The sequence below is a fragment of the Myotis nattereri genome (genome assembly GCF_964212035.1).
Source record: "Myotis nattereri genome assembly, chromosome: 4".
In the NCBI taxonomy this organism is placed as follows: domain Eukaryota; kingdom Metazoa; phylum Chordata; class Mammalia; order Chiroptera; family Vespertilionidae; genus Myotis; species Myotis nattereri.
In genome coordinates this window covers 79,254,593-79,280,446 of record NC_138079.1, presented here as the reverse complement: position 1 = coordinate 79,280,446, position 25,854 = coordinate 79,254,593, and the positions used below count along the sequence as shown (strand labels likewise).

The following is a 25,854-nucleotide window of genomic DNA, read 5'->3' as shown; positions in this document are numbered from 1 at the left end:
AACTGACACAACAGGACCAACACTTTTTTCAAAGATCTTATATATCTCTAATAACAAAAATTACCTATATTCTTTGTTTGTTTTTGTCTTTTTACATCCTTCCTAAATAGTACAAGTAAAATAATTGATGTTTACATTCTTTGTAAAAATTCTCCTAGGAAGTGGTGAGGAGGCATTCTTGATAAGGCTTTATTTTCTCCCTTGCTCTCCAAGTATCACCCACTCACCTTATTGGGAAACGTTGCATCAATCTCCTTGTGCAATTTCTGCTGCACATCGGGGTGAGTAGCCAGCAAATACATAAGGAAAGAAAGAGAACTGCTAGTGGTCTCATAGCCGGCAAACAGAAACATAATAGACTGGGCAACAAGCTCCAGATCAGTCAGAGCTAAAAGGAGAAGAAAGGTATTTTATAAAGCAGGTCAATGAACAACATCACAATTTAGATTATGAGGAATCCAAATGAAACTCCCAAACTCTTATAGGAAAAATTGCAAAAACAATTCAGCTTAAATTGGGAGTGTTTTGCACTCTGATGTGTATGTTACAGGGCCAGAAGAAGGCAAAAATGTCTTCATCTGCTCCGCCGCTGACCCAGGTCTATTCTATTCTTCACCATCTGCTTCTGGTTGTGTCACTCTCTCCACAACATAGCTGTGCAATTTTAAGACATAGCATTTTGTGTTACATGCACAGTGTTATCAGTCTGTCCCTTGGAGAATCCTGAAAGTACTTTAGCTACAAGTAATATGGGATAGATTTCTCCCCCAGGAAAATTTTAAATTATTCTAGATAAAATATACCTGGATAATTTTTTTAAGTATATTTTTTAAAAATATATCTTTTTATTCATTTCAGAGTGGAAGGGAGAGGGAGAGAGAGATAGAAACATTAATGATGAGAGAATCACTAATCTACTACCTCCTGCATGCCCTGCACTGGGTATCAAGCCCGCAACCCAGGCACACACCCTTAACCAGAATCAAACCCGGGACTCTCCCATTCTACAAGCTGACACTCTACCCACTGAGCCAAACCGGCCAGGGCCCTGGGTAATTTTTAAGAGACTTTGCACTAAGGCTTATGCAGGGAAAATTAAAGGATCTTTCATTCAAAAATGTTTGCAGAAACTTTAGAGAATGATACTGGCTACACATAAAATATGGTTACTCTAAGAATTGTCCATAGACCAGCATCATCAGCAGTATCTGGAAGATTATTAGAAATGCAGAATCTTAAATCCCATACAAAAACTACTGAATCACAGTAGGAACTGTCAAGAGATGTTATGATTTTCAGAACTAGAACAAAAAAATCAAAAATTTATATGAAACCACAAAAGACCTCAAATAGCCAAGCAATCTTGGGAAAGAACAAAGTTGGAGGTATCACACTACCTAATATCAAACTATACTACAGGACTATAGTCATCAAAACAGCACAGTATTGTCATAAAAACAGTTAAGATCAACGGAACAGAATAGGGAACCCAGACCGATATGGTCAATTAATATATGACAAAGGAGACAAGAACATACAAGGAAGTAAAAATAGTCTATTCAATAAATGTTTGGAAAATTGGACAGATATGAGCAAAAAAAGAAAGAAACTAGACCATATTTTTTTAAATCCTCATCCAAGGACATGTTTATTGACAGTGAGAGAGAGAGAGAGAGAAATATCGATATGAAAAACATCAATCAGTCCCCTCCCCAACCCTCCCCCCGTGTGTGCCCTGAGAGGAGGCTGCGACTGGGGGTCAAACCCGCTGCCCAGACATGTGCCCAGACATGTGCCCTACTTGGGGATTGAACCCACAACCTTTCATTGTACGGGATGATGCTCCAACCAACTGAGCCATACTGGTCAGGGCCTAGACTATCTTTTTACACCATATATAAGAATAAACTCAAAATGAATTAAAGACTTAAATGTAAGACTTGAACCATAAAAACCCTAGAAGAAAACAGAGGCAGTAAAATCTCTGACATTTTTCTTGGCAATATTTTTTCCTGACATTACTTCTTGGGCAAGGGAAACTATAAATAAATGGGACTACATCGAACTAAAAAGTTTACACAGCAAAGGAAACCATCAACAGAACAAAAAGACAAACTACTGAATGGGAGACAATATTCACCAATGATACATTCCATGAGGTGTTAATACTCCAAATTTACAAAGAACTTATACAACTCAAACCAACCCCAGCCCCCCAATAATCCAATTAAAAAGTGGACAAAGGTTCTGCATAGACACTTCTCCAAAGAGGACATACAGATGGCCAATAGACATATGAAAAGATCCTCAACATCACTAATTGTCAGAGAATGTAAATTAAAATCACAATGAGATATCAGCTCACACCTGTCAGAATGGCTAACATCAATAAATCAACAAACAACAAGTGGTGGCAAGGATGTGGAGAAAAGGAAACACTCTTGCACTGTTGGTGGGAATGCAGATTCGGGCAACCACTGTGGAAAGCAGTATGGAGGGTCCTCAAAAAATTAAAAATGGAACTGCCTTATGACCCCATGTTCCACTTCTGGGTGTATATCCAGAGAATCCCAAAACACTAATTTGAAAGACTATATGCACCCCTATGTTCATTGTAATGTCATTTATGATAGCCAAGATTTGGAAGCAACCCAAGTGCCTGTCAAATGGATTATTACTTAGCCACTAAAAAGAATAAAATCTTATAATTTGCAACAGTATGAATGGATAGAGGGTATTATGCTAAGTGAAATAAGTCAGACAGAGAAAGACAATTATCATATGATTTTACTTATAGGTGGAATCTAAACACCAAAATAAATGAACAAACAAAATAGAAACAGACTCATAGATACAAATAAAAGACTGATGGTTGCCAGAGGGAGTGGAGTAGGGGGACTGGATGAAAAAGGTAAAGGGATCAAGAGGTACAAATTGTTAGTTACAAAATCATGTGGATGTAAAGGCAACATAAGAAATACAGACAAGCTCTAGCTGGTTTGGCTCAGTGGAAAGTGTCGGCCTGAGGTCTTTCGATTCCGGTTCGATTCCGGTCAAGAGTACATGCCTGAGTTGCGGGCTCGATCCCCAGTGGGGGGTGTGCAGGAGGCAGCCGATCCATGATTCTCTCTCATCACTGATATTTCTATCTCTTTCTCCCTCTCCCTTCTTCTCTGAAATTGATAAAATAATACATATATAAAAGAAATACAGTCAATGATGTTGTAATAACTCTGTATGGTAAAAGATGGGTACTTGAAATATTAGGAGGATCACTTTGTTAAATATGTGATATTCTAACCACTATAATGTACATCTGAAACTAATACAAAATAATATTGAATGCAAACTCTAATTTAAAAATGGTATTTATTTATTTTTATTATTATTTTGAGGGGTTTACGTAGTCATTGATGAACTTTATTTCAACCCAATGCCTGAATACCCTTTCCAGGATTATCCATTTTATCTAGTGTTGTTTTTGTGTGTGTGTGTTTTTTTAATAACACCAATGATGGAAAGCTCACTACCTCTTCAGGAAAATCATTCCACTTTTATACAATGTTAATAGTTGTAAATATCTTCCTTATATTGGGTCCAAATAGGCCTTCCTGACAATTATTGCTGCATTAGTTCTGCCCTTGGAAGTCACCTAATATAAAGAAAGCACTCTTTTGTAAGATGGCCCTTGAAAAATGAAAAGACTGCATCATATTATTGCAAAAGAGAGATGTAATTTGTGTGCACAACCCAGCTTGGGAAGCACGGATTAAACCTTTAAGAGATATTAGGTAATAAAAGACTTGGGACACATGTCTTCAAAATTAATGATCTGAGATATGGACAAAAACTGCAGAGATTTAAAAAAAAGGTGGAAGATTGGTGATTGATCTTAGTCTAATCAATGGCATTAAAATAGCAGAAAAAAGAATGTGCCAATAGAAGGGCATTGGACAGCATGAAATACAGAAATGTAGGGTCCAGTAAGTGGAATTAGCAATGTTCATTCAATCATGACCTGAATGTCATCTTTCTCAGCACATGTCCCCTCTCTTTGCTCTATTTTATGCTCAGCAAATAGCCCTTGTGATCAAATTGGTCTCTTTTTCTTATTTTCTCCTGAGAGAAACTAAGCATGGTCAGGATCTAATCTATTTGTTTGAAGTATAATTCAACTAAAAACAATAGCATCTAATCTAATAAAAGAGAAACATGCAAATTGACCACACCTCTGTTATGCCCAAGCCACGCCCACCAGCCAATCAGAGCGACTATATGCAAATTCACCCAACCAAGATGGCAGCGGCAGCCACGGAGCTGAAGCAAGCAGGAGGCTTGGTTGCCCCGGCGATGGAGGAAGCCACTCTTCCCGCCTGTCCTGGCTGGCTGTGGCCTCCACCCAAAGCAACAAAGTTTCAATTATAGAAGATAAATAAATCCCAGATACCTGCTTCCAGCCAGCCTCCACTGGGAGCTTGAGTGGCTGGGGGCTGTGGCCAGCCTGCAAACAGCCATCAGCCCCTCACCCAGGCTTGCCACACCCTCATGGGGTGAGGGTCCCAGCTGGGGGGCTTGGCCAGACTGCAAAGAGCCATCAGCCCCTCACCCAGACTGGCCAGGCACCCCAGCAGGACCCCACACCCTGAAGGGGGTATGGCCAGCCTGAAAACAGCCATAAGCCCCTCACCCAGGTTGGCCTGGCACCCCAGTGGGGACCCCCACACTGAAGGGGCTGTGGCCAGCCTGAAAATGGCCATAAGCCCCTCACCCAGGCTGGCCAGGCACCCCAGGGGAGACCCCTACCCTGAAGGGGCTGTGGCCAGCCTGAAAACAGCCATCAGCCCCTCACCCAGGCTGGTCACACCCTGATGGGGTGAGGATCCCCGCTGGGGGGCTTGGCCAGCCTGCAAACAGCCATCAGCCACTCACCCAGGCTGGCCAGGCACTCAAGTGGGGACCCTCACCCTAAAGGAGCTGTGGCCAGTCTGAAAATGGCCCTCAGCTCCTCATCCATTCTGGCCAGGCACCCCAGTGGGACCCCCACCCTGATCTGGGACACCCTTCAGGGCAAACCATCGGGCCCCCACCCATGCACCAGGCCTCTATCCTATATAATAAAAGGGTAATATGCAAATTGACCCTAACAGCAGTACGACTGGGAATGACTGGTCACTATGATACACACTGACCACCAGGGTGCAGACACTCAATGCAGGAGCTGCCCCCTGGTTATCAGTGTGCTCCCACATGGGGAGCTCTGCTCAGCCACAAGCCAGGCTGATGGCTGCCAGTACAGTGGTGGTGGTGGGAGCCTCTCCCACCTCAGCAGCGCTAAGGTTGTCCGACTGCAGCTTAGGCCTGCTCCCCACTGGCAAGTGGACATCCCCCAAGGGCTCCTGGGCTGCCAGAGGGATGTCTGATTGCCAGCTTAGGCCCAATCCTCCAAGGAGCGGGCTTAAGCCATCAGGTGGTCATCCCCCGAGTGGTCCCAGACTGCGAGAGGGCACAGGCCAGGCTGAGGGACCCCCCCGAGTGCACAAATTTTTGTGCACTGGGCCTCTAGTCTATACTAATAAAAGGGTAATATGCTAATTAGATTGGGTGAAGATGTCCGACTTCCTTCTGGACAAAGCCATGGTGGTATTGGCCCAGGCAGAGGTGTTTAGGGGTGATCAGGCTGGCAGGGGAGAGGGCAATCAGGTTGGCAGGGGAGCAGTTAGGGGGCGATCAGGCCAGCAGTCAGAGGAGGTGAGGGGCGATCAAGCATGTGAGCAATTAGGAGCCAGTGGTCCCAGATTGCCAGAGGGATGTCCGACTGCTGGCCTAAACCAGCAGTCGAATATCTCCCGAGGGGTCCCGGATTGGAGAGGGTACAGGCTGGGCTGAGGGACCCCCACCCCCCACACGAATTTCATGCACCGGGCCTCTAGTGTATTTATAATGGTGTATTAGAGTCATCTCATCCCTGCTCTCTAGAACCAAATGTTAAATATTCAAACATTTTGTGAGATGGTTGTCAAACTATTGGTAGTTTAAAATTAATTATAATGGGATTATATTATGGAAATAAGTTATTAATCAGATATTTGAGAGGGGAGGGAATCCTTGGTCTAGTTATGAGTATATATAGAAATATTTATATTTATCAGACCTGTGTAAATATAGTTCATATTATTAGGTTTGTCCACTAAGGAGATCTAGAAGAAAAAACGCCCTAGTAGGAATGAGCGTTCCCAGATCATAGATATTGGTTTCTAAATATCACTTCTTACTAAAGTGACCAAAGCTCCTTGAGAAATGACTGATTCAAGCCTTGATCAGGGGAAATAAAGAGAAACCTAAAATTTTCTCACGCCAGGAAGCAAGGAAGTGCACACAAAAACAATGAGAGGTAAAGCCCAGCTGGTGTGGCTTAGTAGTTGAGCATTGACCTATGAACCAGGAGATCATGGTTCAATTTTTGGTCAGGGTACATGCCTGGGTTGCGACCTTGATCCCCAGTAGGGGGTGTGCAGGAAGCAGCCAATAGATGATTCTCATCATTGATGTTTCCATTTCTCCCTCTCCCTTCTCTCTGAAATCTATTCAATAAGAACATATTTTTTTAAAATGATAGGTAAAAATGATACTGGACACTGTATACTAGTATATGCCATTATACATTTGTCAAAATCCTAGAATGTATAATACCAAGAGTGAACCCTTATGTAAACTATGAAGTTTGTGTGATAATCATGTGTTATTATATGTTCACTAGTTATAACAAATAATCCACACTTGTGAGGGATTTTGATAGTCGAGGAATCTGTGTATAGGTAGAGGGAGGTGACATATTAAGTCTTCTATAGAATTTTGATGTGAACCTAAAACTACCCTAAAAAACTATATTGGAAAAATAAAACATTAAAATGAAAGAAGGAAGAAACCCAGAGCCCACTTAAAGGAACTCCAGTGAACAAACCTAAAAGAATTTGACCACAAAAAAAAGATGTAAGAGAGTAAATTTATAATATATAAGATCATATTGACATAAATAAATAAATAAATAAATAAATAAATAAATAAATAAATAATAAATGAGAGAGAACAGAACACTTTACAATGAAACATCCTATATAATAAAAGGCTAAAATGCAAATTGTCCCCTTAGGAATTTGACCGACCATGAGTTCGCCTGCTTGCTATGACGTGTGCTGACCACCAGGGGGAAGCGTGGAATGAAGGAAGGCCCCAATCAGCTATGATTGCCAGCCAGGGCTAGAGACACTACCCATGCAGAATTTTGTGCACCGGGCCTCTAGTCAATTTATAAATGTAGAAGAAATGATAGAATTAAAATGTCATAATTTTGCAACCATCCTATTAATAATGACTAGTCAAAAACCATTCATGATGATAAAACTAGTAGGTGAAAGTTTCAAGAGGAATAGAATATTTACTTAGTCTGAAAGGCTTCCCCCCAAGTTACTTATTAATTACAAATGAAAAATAAAACTTTATAGTAGATTAAACTAGTGAACATAATTTTAACCAAGTGTTCCAAGTTAAGGTTGTCAACTACCTCTGAGCCTCCCCATCACTGGCCCTCTGAAGCATGCCTTGTTTACCTTTATGGGAGTCTGTTTCTTTGGAATTCTGAGAGTTTATCATCAGCTGAAGTAAATCCACTCGGTGCTGGAAGCAGAAGGAAAACTTTCAATGTTAGAAATAAATCAAGCCCTACTAATAAATAAATCAAGCAATACTAGCCCTAGCCGGTTTGGCTCAGTACATAGAGTGTCGACCTGCAGATCAAAGGGTCCCGAGTTTGATTCTGGCCAAGGGCACAAAACTTGGTTGCAGGCTCCTCCCCAGCCCAGGCCCTGGTCCAGGCTTGTGTAAGAGGCAACCAATCGATGTGTTTTTCTCACATCGAATGTTTCTCTGTCTTTCCCTCTCCTTTCCTCTCTCCCTAAAAAATCAATGGAAAAATATCCTCAGGTGAGGATTAACAACAACAAAAAAGTGCAATACTAAATTTCTTTCCTGATAAGATGGCCATTTTAAATCCAGAAGTGTGCCTGGTGTTGCTTGAGTTATCAATGAATAAAAATATCCAGCGACAAATCTTGGAGAGCAGGGTGTTTACCTGAGAAAGATCCACCCATCATGCCCAGCTGCTTTTTGGTCCTCACTCTCTCTGATCTTCAGCTTCTCTTACTCTTGAACATAGCCAAAGAATTACCTGCTCCCTCTCCTGTCATGCCTACATGCTCACAAAAATGTCCCTGACCTCAAACCTTTCTCTCTAGGCTTAATTCTTAATGAATGGCCACATAGATGAATCTCCTGATATTTGAAGAGTTCATTGGCAGTTTTTCTGTGAGCAGCTTCAAGTGCCACCATCCCAGAACTCTCCACAACGTTCAGTGCAATTCCGGGGTACCTAATCCTATCCCCATGGCCTGCAAACATTCTTGTGCTGGCCTCCAGGCCCATGAAGGCAAAGCTGGGTTAGCCAGCTTGCAACCTCAATGCCCAGAGAAGACTACTGCCCTCTCCAGTCTCCAACCAGGCTTCAGTTTAACATAGAGCCCTTCCCCAGGGGCCTGTTGGGAACTTCCACTGCAGAATGTGTAAAATAAGAGGCTTGGAATTGATGTGATTCTTTGCCAATTTTAACTCTGAGGAACTATACCAGGAAAACAAATTTTAAACAGCAACTTTTATACTTTGATAATTTATTGAAGGGAAGTGGAAAACTTTTCATCTCAATAATATTCATGCAGTGATATACTGACCTTTGTGCCTATTATTATATTACATTTTAGACAAGTCTCTCTGACTCATTTTTTATTTCCTTTCCTAACCTCCACCTTCTTCATTCCCCACAAAATGTTAGAACTTTCCTCCTGTAAACCTAGAGTTCTCTATCTACCTAAAAGAGAGGTGCACAAATCATAAGTATCCAGCTCAATAAATTATCAAAGCGTGAACACACTCACGTAACCACCACCAGATTTTACCTTTTGTTTATCTTGGAGGCGATTTTCTTTCATTCTTTTTACAGATTTTTTGAAAAAATCAGTCACACTTTTTGGGAACAGGAAAATATTAAATGCTTCAAACACTGGGCCAAGGAATGGAAAGAGTGCTGCAAGAAAAAAGAAAGCACAATGAAAATATGAAATGTACCGGGAGCACTTATAATTTTCTCTACCAATGAGGAGAGTAAAAGACACCAGGCTTCTCAACCAGGAGCCAGTCCCTCTCTGCCCTGTGCTCAGACTTCCAAGCCCGTGGCTGCACAACGGCAAGTCCACACAGACGGGCCATCACTATAGCAGTGAGATCATGGCCCCTTCCCCATCTTTTGAATGAATAAAGAAACAGGATTACATCCCTGAATGGCTTTGTCTTTTATCTAAATCAGAGCAGAGTCTGATTTATTTAATTAATCACACTGTTCTAGAAATAGTAGTCAGATACACATGCATGGACACTAAAATGTCAACAATGATTGTATCTGAGAGTTTAATTATAGGTGAGTCTTGTTTCTTTTTTGTCTTTTAAAACAATTCTGAAAATTTTATTGGAAATATGCATTCTATAATAATATAAATATTAACAAAAATATATTTTGAAAAAATGAATTTGTAGCTAGGATAAAAATAATACAAAGTATGTCTTTCAACCATAATGGAATGAAATTAGAAATTAATAACAAAGAAAACTAGGAAACTCACTGCTATGTGGAAATTTAAAAATACCCTTCTAAATAATCCATGGGTCCTACAAAAATCAAAAGTGCAATTAGGAAATACTTTGAGATAAATAAAAATTAAGAGAAAGCATGCCAAAATTTATGGATGTAGCAAAAGCAGCGCTCAGAGAGAAATTTATGGCTATAAATGTCTACATTTAAAGAGAACAATGATCTCAAATCAATAACCAAACTTTTCTCCTTAACACACTGAAAAAAAGAGCAAACAAAACCAAAAGCAAGCAGGAGGAAGCAATGATACAGATAAGAAAGTAACTAATAGGGAAACCAAGATGGCGGCATAGGTTAACATTGGAGTTTGCTTCCTTGAACAACCACTTCAAAAATACAACTAAAAGATGGGACGGACATCATCCAGAACCACAGGAAGGCTGGCTGAGTGGAAGCTCTACAACTAGGAGGAAAAAGAAAAGCATACCGAGACTCAGAGGAGGCGCAGTGCTGAAGTAAAATACTAAGGTGCGGAGTGCATTCGGAGGGGGTTGGCAGCTGAGGGTGCGGTTGTCTGTTTCAATCGGGAGGGAGTCTCAGACTCTGAGCTCCAGATCCGGGCGAGTCTCTACGCACCCAGACTCAAATGGGACTGTCTGGCTTAGATCAGAACTCAAAGGCAGCTTTCTCTCCGAGGTTTGCAGCGGTTGCTGGGACTCTGAGAGGCAGAGCCCCTGGGGACGGGACTGAGAGCAACTATAACTGCTCCCTCCGCCCGCCCTGTAGATCCCCTGGGACCGGCCCCGCCCAAGCCATGCGCAGAGCCATTTGCCGGATAGCCTCAGGCAAAGGCTAGATTAGCACCACCCTAGAGATCCAGCACAGAAGTTCTCCCACTGCAGACGCAGCTGATTCTCATAGCCAGTTTGCCTGGAGGTCAAATCCCCCCCAGTATTACCTACAACAATCAAGGCTTAACTACAACAAGACTGCACACAAAGACCACAAGGGGGTGCACCAAGAAAGCATAAAAAATGTGGAGACTACCGAGGCCGGTTTGGCTCAGTGGATAGAGCGTCGGCCTGCGGACTGAAAGGTCCTAGGTTCGATTCCGATCAAGGGCATGTGCCTGGGTTGCGGGCACATCCCCAGTGGGAGATGTGCAAGAAGTGGCTGACCGATGTTTCTCTCTCATCGATGTTTCTGACTCTCTATCTCTCTCCCTTCCTCTCTGTAAAAAATTAATAAAATATATTTTTTTAAAAAATGTGGAGACAAAGAAACATGACAGAAATGGAGGATATAGACCTCAAAACCACACTTTTAAGGTCTTTCAATAATTTTCTGGAAACTGCCAATAAACTTGATGAGATTTACAAGAAATCTAATGAGACCCTCGATGTTGTGATAAAGAACCAACTAGAAATTAAGCATACACTGACTGAAATAAAGAATATTATACAGACTCCCAACAGCAGACCAGAGGAGCGCAAGAATCAAGTCAAAGACTTGAAATGCGAAGAAGCAAAAAACACCCAACTGGAAAAGCAAAATGAAAAATAATCCTAAAATACGAAGATAGTGTAAGGAGCCTCTGGGACAGCTTCAAGCGTACCAACATCAGAATTATAGGGGTGCCAGAAGATGAGAGAGAGCAAGATATTGAAAACCTATTTGAAGAAATAATGACAGAAAACTTCCCCTACCTGTTGAAAGAAATAGACTTCCAAGTCCAGGAAGCACAGAGAACCCCAAACAAAAGGAATCCAAAGAGGACCACACCAAGACACATCATAATTAAAATGCCAAGAGCAAAAGACAAAGAGAGAATCTTAAAAGCAGCAAGAGAAAGAAACTCAGTTACCTACAAGGGAATACCCATATGAATGTCAGCTGATTTCTCAACAGAAACTTTGCAGGCCAGAAGGGAGTGGCAAGAAATATTCAAAGTGATGAATACCATGAACCTACAACCAAGATTACTTTATCCAGCAAAGCTATCATTCAGAATTGAAGGTCAGATAAAGAGCTTCACAGATAAGGAAAAGCTAAAGGAGTTCATCACCACCAAACCAGTATTATATGAAATGCTGAAAGGTATCCTTTAAGAAGAGGAAGAAGAAGAAAAAGGTGAAGATACAAATTATGAACAACAAATATGCATCTATCAACAAGTGAATCTAAGAATCAAGTGAATAAATAATCTGATGAACAGAATGAACTGGTGATTATAATAGAATCAGGGACATAGAAAGGGAATGGACTGACTATTCTTGGGGGGGAAAGGGGTGTGGGAGATGCGGGGAGAGACTGGACAAAAATCATGCACCTATGGATGAGGACAGTGGGTGGGGAGTGAGGGCGGAGGGTGTGGTGGGAACTGGGAGGAGGGGAGTTATTGGGGAAAAAGAGGAACAAATGTAATAATCTGAACAATAAAGATTTAATTTTAAAAAAAGAAACTAATATAATAAAGAATAAAAAACAATAGAGAAGATTAATGAAATCAAAAGATGATTCTTTGAAGACATTTAGATAAATTGACCAAGAAAAAAAAAATTCAAACTTCTAGCATCAGAAATGAAAAAGGGAGATTATTACTGACATTAAAAAACTATAAGGGGATATTATAAACAACTGTATGCCAATAAATAGGATAACTCAGATAAAATTGACAAATTTCTAGAGAGACACAACTATAGAAACTGACTCAGAAAGAAATAGATATGCCCTGGCCAGTTTTTCTCAGTGGTTAGTGCGTGGGCCCTCGGACCAAAGGCTTATGGGTTTGATTCCTGGTCAGGGGCATGTACCTCGACTGCAGGTTCAATCCCTGGTCCAAGTGATAATATTTATGACATACTTGATAATGGATCTCTTTTTTTTGACAATGGATCTTATACATGACACCCAAACCTCAGGCAATAAAATAAAAAATACATAAATTGTAGATCATCAAAATGAAAAATTTTGTGCTCCAAAGGACTCTATCAAGAAAAAGAAAAGAGTCCACAGGCCGACCCTCTATCCACTGAGCCAAACAAGCAAGGGCCCTTCCAGTGTTTACCCACCACAGGTTTACAGAACTCCACATTTACTTTCTGGAGCCCAAACTTTAGGAAAGATTCAACTTCCTTCAGAGATTGTGGAAACACAGCAGCCAGAGAAAAGAAGAAAACAACCTCTAAAGGAAAACCCAATAGGTTATCAGCAGAGTTCTCTGCATAAACTCTACCAGCTGGAAGATAGTGGAACCAAATATTCAAACTACTGAAAGAGAGAAACTACCAGCCAAGAATAATATATCCATCGAAGTTATCCTTTAAATATGAAGGAGAAATAAAGACTTTCCCAGACATACAGAAGCTGAGGGAATTTATCACCAGAAGACCCATTTACAGGAAACACTCAAGGGGGTTATTCTACCTGAAAAAAGAACAGAAGATCACAAAACTATGAGTAAGATTACCAACAAACTTACAGCATAAACAGGGACAACCAAAACAGAAAAGGGAGGAGGGAAAAGTTGTTTGCAAAGGAGGATGGAAATCAGATGCATTCAAAAGAAAAAGGACTAGTTTATATATGAAACTTTCTTTTTCCTAGCCTAATGGTAACCGCAGACAAAAACAAAACAAACTGAGACATATAGCTAAAGAAAGAGAAAAGGAGTATGAAATACCATCAAATGAAAACAACAGACAGAACACAAAGGAAAAAATCCAATAGAGGCACAGAGCTACCAGAAAACAAAATATAAAATAGCTATAGGAAATCCTCATACAGCAATAATTACTTAAATGTAATGGACTGAATTAACCAATAAAGTGGCACAGAGTAGCAGATTGGATAAAAAAACAAACCAAACCATTTGTTGTCTTCAGGAGATACAGCTAAGCTGCAAAGACAAAGTTAGACTCAAAGTGAAAGTGTGAAAAACAGCATTCACAGAAAAGCAGATGTAGACAAACGTATATCTGACAAAATAGATTTCAAGATAACAAAGGTAACGAGAGATAATGATGGACATTTTATAATGATAAAGAGGACACTACATCGAGATATAGGCTAATTGTGGGTTCTTTTCTTGATAAACCTTATTAAAATTTTGTCAGTCTTACTGTTTCAACATAAAAAAAAGAAAAGACGGAGAGAAAATGGCGGAGGTTTAGACAGACGTGTCGGTGCCTTGTCCCGGAGCAGATAAGGGCGGGCAGCTGAAACGGGTAGCATACAGCCCGAATAAGCAGAGGAGATTCAGCTGAGACAGTCTGCAGCCAGGAAAGACAGAGAAATCCTAGATAAAGGGAACGGTTAGAGGCTGAGGCTGAAACCTCTCCAGGTGCGCCGGCACAGCCACGGAGACCGTGCCATCTTGGGTGACTGTCGCCGGCATCCAGAGACCAGCTACTAACCCGGCAACAACGGCTCTCAAGCAGCGCGACTACGTGAACTCGGAGGAACTCTGCTTCTCCCCACAGAAAGCAGATCCAAGCAACAGCGGCCTCCTGATCTCCACACGCTCTGTCTGAGGAACAGCTGCTGTGGGTGAAGCCTCCCTCCACCAGCCAAAAGAGCCACAACAGCTGTGAACAGCACCCATCAGAAGACCCGCTAACAACAGAGGAGCAGCTGCTACCACAACCGCCCAAGGAGCAACCACAGCCCAAGGAACCACTGCCACCTAGGGAGCAGCCACTGAACGACTCAATATCTATATACGTCAGTGAGATCAAACATGGGTAGACAAAGAAATCCCCAAAGGAAAGAAAAGGAGGACTCACCAGAAAAGCAGCTAAGTGATACAGAGGCATACAACATGACAGAAAAAGAATTCAGAATAAGGGTCCTAGAGTGCATACACCGGATGGAGGAAAAAATCGACAACTTATCCAAGAAGCAAGAAGAAACAGATGAAAAAATCGACAACTTAACTAAAACCCAAGAAGAAATGAAGTGCGATATAGCTGCAATAAAGAACACCATTGAAAGTATCAACAGTAGACTAGGAGAAGCGGAAGACCGAATTAGTGAATTAGAAGACAGGGAAGCAAAACACACCCAAACTGTACTTCAGTTGGAGAAAAAAATTAAAAGACAGGAGGAGAGCCTAAGGGAGCTTTGGGACAACATGAAACGAAACAACATACGAATAATAGGGGTGCCAGAACAACAGAAAGAGGATCAAGGATTAGAAAACCTATTGGAAGAAATAATATCAGAAAACTTCCCTGAGGTGGGGAAGAAAAAAGTCACACAAGCCCAGAGAGTCCCAAGCAAGGTGAACCCGAAAAGACCCACACCAAGACACATCATAATTACCATGGCAAATGTTCAGGACAAAGAGAGAATCTTACAGGCTGCAAGAGAGAGACGGAAAGTTACATACAAGGGATCTCCCATTAGATTATCAAATGATTTCTCAACAGAAACACATCAGGCCAGAAAAGAATGGACGGAAATTTACAAAGTGATGCAAAGCAAAGGACTGAATCCAAGAATACTCTATCCAGCAAGGCTATCATTCAAAATTGAAGGGGAAATAAGAAGCTTCACAGACAAAAAAAGGCTAAGGGAGTTTATCACCACCAAGCCAGCAATGCAAGAAATGCTAAAGGGACTGGTGTAAAAAGAAGAAATAAAAATCCCAGAAAGAAAACAGCCACACACACAAAAAAAGAAATGGCTACAAACAAGTACCTTTCAATAATAACTTTAAATGTAAACGGGCTAAATGCTCCAACCAAAAGATATCGAGTGGCTGAATGGATAAAAAATCATGACCCATACATTTGCTGTCTACAAGAGACCCACCTCATTAGAAAGGACTCACACAGACTGAAAGTGAAGGGATGGAAAAATATCTTTCAGGCTAATGGAAAAGAAAAGAAAGCTGGGGTAGCAATACTTATATCGGACAAAATAGACCTCAAAGTGAGGGCCATAACAAGAGATACGGAAGGCCACTTCATAATACTAAAAGGATCAATACAACAAGAAGATATAACCCTGATAAACATATATGCACCCAATGCAGGAGCACCCAAATACATAAAAAATCTTCTGGAAGATATCAAAGGAGAGATCGACAACAATACAATCATAGTAGGGGACTTTAATACACCACTGTCATCACTGGATAAGTCCTCTAGACAAACAATCAGCAAAGATACAGCAATACTAAATGACTCACTAGATCAGATGGACTTAATAGACATCTTCAGAACACTTCACCCCAGTGCCACGGAATATACATTCTACTCAAGTGCTCATGACACATATTCAAAAATAGACCATATATTGGGTCACAAGCAAAGTATCCCCAAATTCAAGAAGATTGAAATCATAAAAAGCGTCTTCGCAGACCACGATGGCATAATATTAGAAATAAACTGCAATAAAAACAACCCAAAATACTCAAACACCTGGAAGCTGAATAGCATGCTATTAAATATTGATTGGGTTACCAATGAAATCAAAGAAGAAATTCAAAACATCCTGGAAACTAATGACAATGAAAACACAACAATCCAAAACCTATGGGACACAATGAAAGCAGTCCTGAGAGGGAAGTTTATAGCTCTACAGGCCTATCTCAAAAAACAAGAAAAAATGGTAGTAAATCAGCTAACTCTACAACTCAAAGAATTAGAAAGAGAGCAACAAGAAAACCCCAGAGTGAGCAGAAGGAAGGAGATAATAAAGATTAGAGCAGAAATAAATAACATAGAGACCAAAAAAATAATACAGAAAATCAATGAAACCAAGAGCTGGTTCTTCGAAAGGATAAACAAGATTGACAAACCTCTAGCCAGACTCACCAAGAAGCAAAGAGAGAGGACCCAAATAAACAAAATCAGAAATGAAAAAGGTGAAATAACAACAGACCCCACAGAAATACAAATGATTGTTAAAAAATACTATGGACAGCTCTACTCCAGCAAACTAGACAACCTGGAGGAAATGGACAAATTCCTAGAAAAATACAACATTCCAAAACTCAATCAGGAAGAATCTAAAAATCTCAACAGGCCAATAACTATGGAAGAAATTGAAGCAGTCATCAAAAAGCTTCCAGCAAACAAAAGCCCAGGACCAGACGGCTTCACAGGGGAGTTTTACCAAACATTCAAGGAAGAACTAAAACCTATCCTCCTCAGACTACTACAAAAAATTCAAGAGGAAGGAACACTTCCAAGCTCATTCTATGAAGCCAGCATCACCCTAATACCAAAACCAGGTAAAGACAACACAATGAAAGAGAATTACAGGCCAATATCCCTCATGAACATAGATGCCAAAATCCTCAACAAAATCTTAGCAAATCGGATCCAGCAGTACATCAGAAAGATCATACACCATGACCAAGTAGGATTTATCCCAGGGATGCAAGGATGGTACAATATCCGCAAATCAATAAACGTGATACATCACATAAACAAATTGAAAGAAAAAAACCACATGGTCTTATCAATTGATGCAGAAAAAGCATTTGACAAAATTCAACACCCATTTTTGATAAAAACTCTCAGCAAGGTGGGAGTAGGAGGATCATACCTCAACATAATAAAAGCCATATATGACAGGCCCACAGCCAACATCATTCTCAATGGACAAAAACTTACACCATTTCCCCTAAGAACAGGAACAAGACAGGGATGCCCCCTCTCACCACTCCTGTTCAACATAGTACTGGAAGTGTTAGCCATTGCAATTCGGCAAGAAGAAGAAATAAAAGGCATCCAAATTGGAAAAGAGGAAGTAAAACTGTCCTTATTTGCAGACGACATGATATTATACATACAAAACCCTAGAGACTCCATCAAAAAGCTACTAGACTTAATACATGAATTTGGCAATGTAGCAGGATACAAAATTAACCCCAAGAAATCTGAGGCATTTCTATACACCAATAGTGAACTTTCAGAAAGAGAGATTATAAAAACAATCCCGTTTACCATCGCACCAAAAAAACTAAGCTACCTAGGAATAATCTTAACTAAAGAGGTAAAAGACCTCTACTCAGAAAACTACAGGACGTTGAAAAAAGATATAGAGGAAGACATAAACAGATGGAAGAACATACCGTGTTCATGGATTGGTAGAATCAACATCATTAAAATGTCCATACTACCCAAAGCAATCTATAAATTCAATGCACTTCCCATTAAAATACCAACGGCATACTTCAGAGATCTAGAACGAACTCTCCAAAAATTCATCTGGAATAAAAAAAGACCCCGAATAGCTGCAGCAATCCTGAAAAAGAACAAAGTAGGTGGGATCTCAATACCAGATATCAAGTTGTATTACAAAGCCACTGTTCTCAAAACTGCCTGGTACTGGCACAAGAATAGGCATATAGATCAATGGAATAGAATAGAGAGCCCAGAAATCGGCCCGAACCAATATGCTCAATTAATATTTGACAAAGGAGGCAAGAACATACAATGGAGCCAAGATAGTCTCTTCAATAAATGGTGTTGGGAAAATTGGACAGATATATGCAAGAAAATGAAACTAGACCACCAACTTACACCATACACAAAAATAAACTCAAAATGGATAAAGGACTTAAATGTACGACAGGAAACCATAAAAATTCTAGAAGAATCCAAAGGCAACAAAATCTCAGACATATGTCGAAGCAATTTCTTCACTGATACAGCTCCTAGGGCACTTGAAACTAAAGAGAAAATGAACAAATGGGACTACATCAAAATAAAAAGCTTCTGCACAGCAAAAGAAACCATCAACAAAACAACGAGAAAACCCACTGTGTGGGAAAACATATTTGCCAATGTCATATCTGATAAGGGCCTAATCTCCAAAATCTATAGGGAACTCATACAACTTAACAAAAGGAAGATAAACAATCCAATCAAAAAATGGGCAAAGGACCTAAATAGACACCTTTCAAAAGAGGACATTCAGAAAGCCAAGAGACATATGAAAACATGCTCAAAGTCACTAATCATCCGAGAGATGCAAATCAAAACAACAATGAGGTACCATCTCACACCTGTCAGACTGGCTATCATCAACAAATCAACAAACGACAAGTGCTGGAGAGGATGTGGAGAAAAAGGAACACTTGTGCACTGCTGGTGGGAATGCAGACTGGTGCAGCCACTATGGAAGACAGTATGGAGTTTCCTTAAAAAACTGAAAATGGAACTCCCATTTGACCCTGTGATCCCACTTCTAGGAATATATCCCAAGAAACCAGAAACACCAATCAGAAAAGATATATGCACCCCTATGTTCATAGCAGCACAATTCACCATAGCTAAGATCTGGAAACAGCCTAAGTGCCCATCAGTAGATGAATGGATTAGAAAACTGTGGTACATCTACACGATGGAATACTATGCTGCTCTAAAAAGGAAGGAACTCTTACCATTTGCAACGTCATGGATGGAACTGGAGAGCATTATGCTAAGTGAAATAAGCCAGTCAATGAAGGAAACATACCACATGATCTCACTCATTCATGGATAATAGAGACCATTATAAACTTTTGAACAATAATAGATTCAGAGGCAGAGCTGCCTCAAACAGATTGTCAAACTGCAGTGGGAAGGCCGGGGAGGGTTGGGGGGCAGGAGGGAGGGGGGTAAGAGATCAACTAAAGGACTTGTATGCATGCGTATAAGCATAACCAATGGACATAAGACACTGGGGGATAGGGGAGGCTGGGGGACTGTCTAGGGCGGGGGGATAAAATGGACACATATGTAATACCCTTTGTAATACTTTAAGCAATAAAAAAATTAAAAAAAAAAAAGAAAGAAAAGACACCTACAGAATAGGAGAAAAATTCTGAACTCATATATCTAATAAGGAATTTTTATCTAGAATATATAAAGAATTCTTACAACTCAACAACAAAAAGACAAACAACTCAAATGTAAATGGGCAAAGCATTTGAATAGACATTCATCTAAAAAAGATACAAAGATGGCTAACAAATATATCAAAAGTTGCTCAACATCGTTAGTCATTAGAGAAATGCAAATAAAAACCACAATGAGATACCACTTCATACCCACTAGAATGGCTATAATAAAAAAGATAGAAAAATGTCAACCAAGTATTGGTGAGGGTGTGGAGAAATTCAAACCTTCATACATTACTGATGGGGATATAAAATGGTGTCACTACTGTAGAATAAAGTTTAGCAGGTCCTTGATAAGGTAAACACAGATTAATATAGTATTTAGCAATTCCACCCCTGAGTGGAAGAATTAAAACCAAACGAACCCCCCCAAAATTGAAATAGGTTATCACAAAAAAGTGTACAGAATGTTTACAGCAGCATTATTCACAAGAGCCAAAAGGTAGAAACAACCAAAATGCTCATTAACTGATGAATGAACAAACATAATGTTCATATAATGGAATATTATTGGGTCATAATAAATATAAAATACTGATACATACTACAACATGGATGAGCCTAAATTTTTAAAAACCAGCAACAAAAACCTACATATGTGATTCTATTTATATGAAGTGTCCAGCATAGGCAAATTTACAGAGACAGAAAGTAGATTAGAAGTTGCTTTGAGCTAAGGGGAGTGGAATGGTAATGTTAAAAAGTACCATATATCTAAGTTGACAAAAATCCTACCTAATAAAACCCTAATATGCAAATCAACCGAATGGCAGAACGACTGGAATGTTGCTGGCAGACACTCAACACAGGAGCTGCCCTCTGGTGGTCAGTGCGCTCCCACAGGGGTAGCACTGCTCAGCCAGAAGCCAGGCTCATAGCTGGCAAGCACAGTGGTGGTAGTGGGAACCTCTCCCACCTCCGTGGCAGGCGGACATCCCCCGAAGGGTCCGGACTGTGAGAGGGTGCAGGCCAGGCTGAGGGACTCCCCCCTCCCCGAGTGCACAAATGTTGCACACCGGTCTTCTATTAATCTAGGTAATATAGTGATGGCTGCACATATCTCTGAATGTCGTAAAAACAACTTTTCCATTTCATTGAGTTATGATTGACATAATTTAAGACATACAGCATAATGACTTCATATACATATATTGTGGAATAATGACCATAATCAGTTTAGTTAACATAAATCACTGTACATAGCTAAAAATATTTTTCTTTCTGTGTGATTAGAACTTTAAGAATCTACACTCTTGTTTATCTTATAACTGAGAGTTTGTATCTTTTGAGCACCTTCAACTAAAACCCCCAACCTCAAACTCTGCCTCTGATAACCACAAATCATTTCTTGTTTTTCTTGAGTTTGGGCATTTTTTTAGATTCCACATATGTGAGATCATACAGTATTTTTCTTTCTCTGTCTGACTTCTTTCACTTAGCATAATGTCCTCAAAGTCCATCCATCTTGTTGCAAATGGCAAGATTTTCTTCCTTTTTATGGCTGAATAATATCCATTCTATCTATTATCTAGCTATCTAGCTATCTATGCCACATTTTTCATCCATTTATCTGTTGACAGACACTAGGTTGTAAAAATGATAGAATTGCACATTTTAAATGGATGAATTAAATACTATGTGAATGATATGTCAAATGAGGAGAGAGAGAGAGAGAGAGAGAGAGAGAGAGAGAGAGAGAGAGAGAAAGAGAGAGAGAGAAGAGGTGGGGAAAGGAGGGAGGAAATGAGGGAGAAAGAAAAAAAAATACAGTAGTCCACATACTTAGGCAGAGAAGTAATGGATCAAGGAAATTAAATTTTAAGAGCTTCTTGATATTTTCCACAAAGGGATCTTGTGGGTTGTTCAGGGAATCGATGTTCACTCCAAATGATGTGCCAGTAATCACATCCATGCTGTAGGCCCCAAACACGCTGAGTAGAGAAATAAAGACATAGAAAATCAAAATCAGCACCTCCTTACTATCTTTAACCAGCACACACAACACAAAGAACACGTAAATTCATATGCCCAGGCAAAGACAGGTAAAGAGCCACACAACTGTCAAAATCATCGGCTGGATCATCTAAAGAATCTATGCTCCTGTCACAGTCCATCATGAGGTGTTTATCAGATGCCAGTGATACAGCTGGCCCTGTGCTGGGTTATGGGGACACCAAGGCAAGTTAGCCCCACCTGTGAGCAATAGGAGGTCAGTCAGAGGGAAGGAGACCCATAATCAGGCAAAGTACAGTAGTGTGTTTTGAGTCTGGACAATAGTAGCCATACTGTGCTTGAGCAGGACCACGGGTAGGTAATGACTCCTCCCAGTGGAGTCAAGAAAGGTGACATTGACAAGGGTCTTGCCTCACCACAGTGTCTATACTCAGAGCTGATTCCGCTTCAGCACCTGACAGAACAGCAGCACCCTGGTCTGAGTTGCCAGGAATGCCATCGCTCCTTCTCTGCACTCCTGCTAAAGCTCCTGAGAGACCCACTGTCCTCAAGTCCAGTGATCTCAGGGCACACTCATTTCTGTAAAATGTAAGAACTAAGAATGTTTCTGGTTTAAGAAATAATTTTAAAAATCACCCCAAAATCAATTTGGGGGAATCCCATAGGTAAGTGATATGTCCCCAGTTTCCCCAGATGAGTCCCACTTTACCTGTGCTGTTCCTGCATAGTTAAACATATCTTAATTTAGACAATAAATGACATGCTCACCCTACCCATAGTCTATACAGGACATTCTTTAATTTGAGACTAAAGAAAGGAGAAGTGGTGGGAAGGTTTAATATTTCATATTTTGCTGATATCCTCACCAATATCATGAAGTTATTCCAAGTTCCACATTGTAACTTCCCTGCTCCACCCACTGCTCACTAATACATACCAGTGCCTTCCCCTGCCAGTATTTCACATCCTCTATACTGAAAACTTTGGTACAATCATGTTTCTACTTTCTAAACTATGTATTTTTGTCTTCAGGAATATCCAAGGTGACAAGTAAGCAGACAAATTAATCCTGGTTCATGTACACAGGAGATCTTTCTCTCCTGGCTGCCCTGCTTTTTGGAGGAGCCACATCCTCTTGGGTAGCCCATTGGAGTTCTAACACCACACACGCACTTCTGTCTGGTCATTACAGTAATTCAGTGGGAATTGGGCTCTGGCAGGCGGCTGGGGGGGGAGGGGGGGGAGCGAGGGGGGGTGTCTTGAGGACGAGCTCCAAATCCCAGCAGCTGGCCTCCTACTTACTCTTTCAAGCTGATGGGTTTTCCTTTCTCTGCTTCCTTCCTCATGTTGCTGACCAACCCATCTGCATACTGGCCAATGATGGGGAACATCTAGACACAAAACACAACAACACCCGCAGTTAAGTGGGAAGACTCAAGTACTAGAAGACGTGGCTTTCTCAAGCATGGAGCAGTAAGTGTTATCTTATAATGAATCTTATAATGTCACTTCTAGGACATAAAGATAAAAGACCATTATTAGGAAGCTCAAATTCAGCACGCTACCCTTGGAAAGAAACGATCTTACTTTCTACCTGTCCCCAGATGCATTCTTTAAGTTTCAAATTAAGTATCTTCTTATACCCTTACCTCCTTGAGCTTTCCACTGGTGAAGGTTGGAGACAGCAATGTTCGTATTCTCTTCCAAGTTTCATCCTCAGCCATAGAGATGGCACTTTTCATAATCCCCACTGCTGGAAAAGGCTAGAATTAAAAGCAAAAGACATTTTGCCCTGCATAAGTTTTGGAGTTTTAAACAGTTGAAGAAAATTTGTTAAATGGGCATCAATTATTCAACAAATATTTAGTGACTATCTACTTAGTAGCAGGCCCTGTGCTAGATACTCAATAAATATTTATCCCCAACGTCTAGCATCTCAAGAAGGTTCAGGAGACATCCAGCCACCTGATGTGGTTTCCAGCCTTTATTCTAATCATATTTTTCAGTGCAAATGACCCATGTGTTAGGGAAATGGCTTTTTCAGGGGAAAACATAGGAATGAGTCCTAGTATATCCTCCAGGGCTGTGCAGAATAGAAAGGGATTCTTGACTGTTAGCCAGATAGCTTTGGCAAATTGTATATTGCCTCAGACCAGTTGTTTTTTACTTATATATACAACATAAGCAACCTGAAAAATAGAATGTCTTGATATCGTGTTTTTTTTAAAAAAAAAAAGTACAGTGGGGCCTTGACTTAGGAGTGTCCTGACTAACGAGTTTTTTGAGATACCAGCTGTTTCTCCGCCAATTTTTTGCTTTGAGTTGACAGAGTAATTTGAGTTAACGAGCTCCTTAACGAGCTCGGTCTCAGAATGAATTAAACTCGTAATTCAAGGCCCCACTGTAGTTAATACTTAAAAGATTAGGAATCTCTTTGTTATTATTACAAATAATAAAATTACATGGAAATCCTTATATTTTTCCACCAGGGATAGAAGAAGGAAAAGGAAGAGATAATTCTATTTTTCAGGCTGGGACTGGCCTATCAAGCCACCCTACTTGAGACTTACTTCCATCTTTTAACACTATGTTTTGTTTTAAAATGTCTATCTCCATTGTGCATTCATGATTTTTTAAAAAACTCACCAACTAGGAAGAGAGAGAGAGTTTCTCAACTTGATAAAGAGCATCTACAGCTAACATCACATTTACTAATGAAAGCCTGGAGTAACATCACTAAGATGGCAACGTCAGAGACTCCAGCTTCTGTTGCCCCACAAAGAACAATTGGACAGCTATCCACACACAAAAATAGGTCTAGGAGAGTTCAGTAGTTCATTCAAGAATCTTCAGCCACCGAGTGGAGAAAAACACACAAAACAACCCTGAGAATAACTGAACAGAATGGGTAGGGAGAATAGTTTCCTTTTGCCTGCATCATGTCACCCCCCAGGCCAGCACCGCTCGGTGCCAGGAAGGACTCCGCAGCCTGAGAGACTTGCCCTTGCTGCGGAAGGAACAACAGGGTAAGTGCCAATTTTCTCTACCCTTTCAGGGTGCTGTACAAATGGCCTGCTTCCGTTTCACTATGCCCACTCTGCTGGCTTAGATGAACAATCTAGTGACAGCAAAGAACAAAGAAGAAGAGTAGGAACTGCTAGTCATGATTTCCCACGTCCTGCTCTGCAGAAGACCCCACCAGCCCTCAACAGCTGCTGAGGAAACCAAGAGCCAGCACAGCCTCTGTGAACACCCTGCTGGTTTTGCTGCTGATAGTTCCACAGGATTTCACACTTGCAGATTCTAGCATCCTGAGCCCTGCCTTCCCGCCCTCCACGCTCACTAGAGCTGCCCCGAGTTGTGCTACCACCCTGAGTCCTGGGATCCAATCCAGCAGCCAACACTGGCGTACGTGGCTGGGCTTGTGCATAGTACCAGCCCAGTTCCCTGCAGCTGTTCGGTCAGTGCTTAGTATCAGGGTGGCTGCCTGAAGGTCCAAACCATGCACCTTTGGAGAGATGAACAAACCCAAACTCCCTTGTAATCTGCTCCAGCCCGGCGCCTCCTAAATAGGACCTGCCCTTGTTTCCAACAAGTCCTACAGTCCACTTCTTCTCAAGATAAATATTGCTAGGGGACTTGGCAGGTCAGAACCTGTCCCTCCCACCTGCTAGCACATGACACCAAGCTCAGACAACAGTCTTTTGGGCCAGTTCAAGCCTCCACCAGAAACATAAACTTTGTTCCACAGATAAACAAGCATGTGAGGTATGTGCCGGAGGATCTGGAGTCCAGGTGGGTGTGCAGATGGGGCTGCTTTAGGTCTAACTGTAATGAGACATGCACAGATATAGTGGTTTAGGAAGACAATACGAGGGCCATTCAGAGAGGAGGCCTGTATTTTTGTGCTGGCCTCCCTTCCCTGCTTTCCTTCCCGCTGCCATTTCCCGCTCTGCAGCCCAAGACAGTCATCTTCTAGGCAAGTCTGCCACACACTCCCCCAAGCTGGGCATGAGCTGGTTCCTGGATCCTTCCCTTAGGAGGAGTTGTGTGTGTGTTGGTTGGGGGAGAGGGGGGCACAGGTGATGGATGAAGGATAGCCTTTTTACAAATGGTGTTGCAGCAAATAGACATCCATAGGGGAAAAAAGAAACTCAACCTACAGTTCACACCTTATACAAAAATTAGAACAAGATGGATCATATACTTAAATGTACAATATAAAACTATATAATATTTAGAGAAATAGAAGAAAATCTTTGGGGCCTAGGGCTATGAGAAGAGTTTTTGGACTTGGGCACAAAAAGGC

At 40.9% G+C, this 25,854-nt stretch overlaps 1 protein-coding gene across 1 annotated transcript in view; it reads right to left on the bottom strand.

Moving 5' to 3' along the window:
• LOC308517927 (cytochrome P450 3A12-like) overlaps window positions 1-25,854 on the bottom strand; it is a gene marked incomplete at both ends in the record, with an annotated part of 109,519 nt that overhangs the window by 8,718 nt on the left and 74,947 nt on the right. The window contains 6 exons of the mRNA XM_081089474.1: window positions 228-388; window positions 7,608-7,674; window positions 9,006-9,133; window positions 21,375-21,523; window positions 22,848-22,936; window positions 23,195-23,308. Of these exons, the coding sequence (XP_080945600.1) occupies window positions 228-388; window positions 7,608-7,674; window positions 9,006-9,133; window positions 21,375-21,523; window positions 22,848-22,936; window positions 23,195-23,308 (708 nt within the window). The remainder of the gene's footprint in view (window positions 1-227; window positions 389-7,607; window positions 7,675-9,005; window positions 9,134-21,374; window positions 21,524-22,847; window positions 22,937-23,194; window positions 23,309-25,854) is intronic.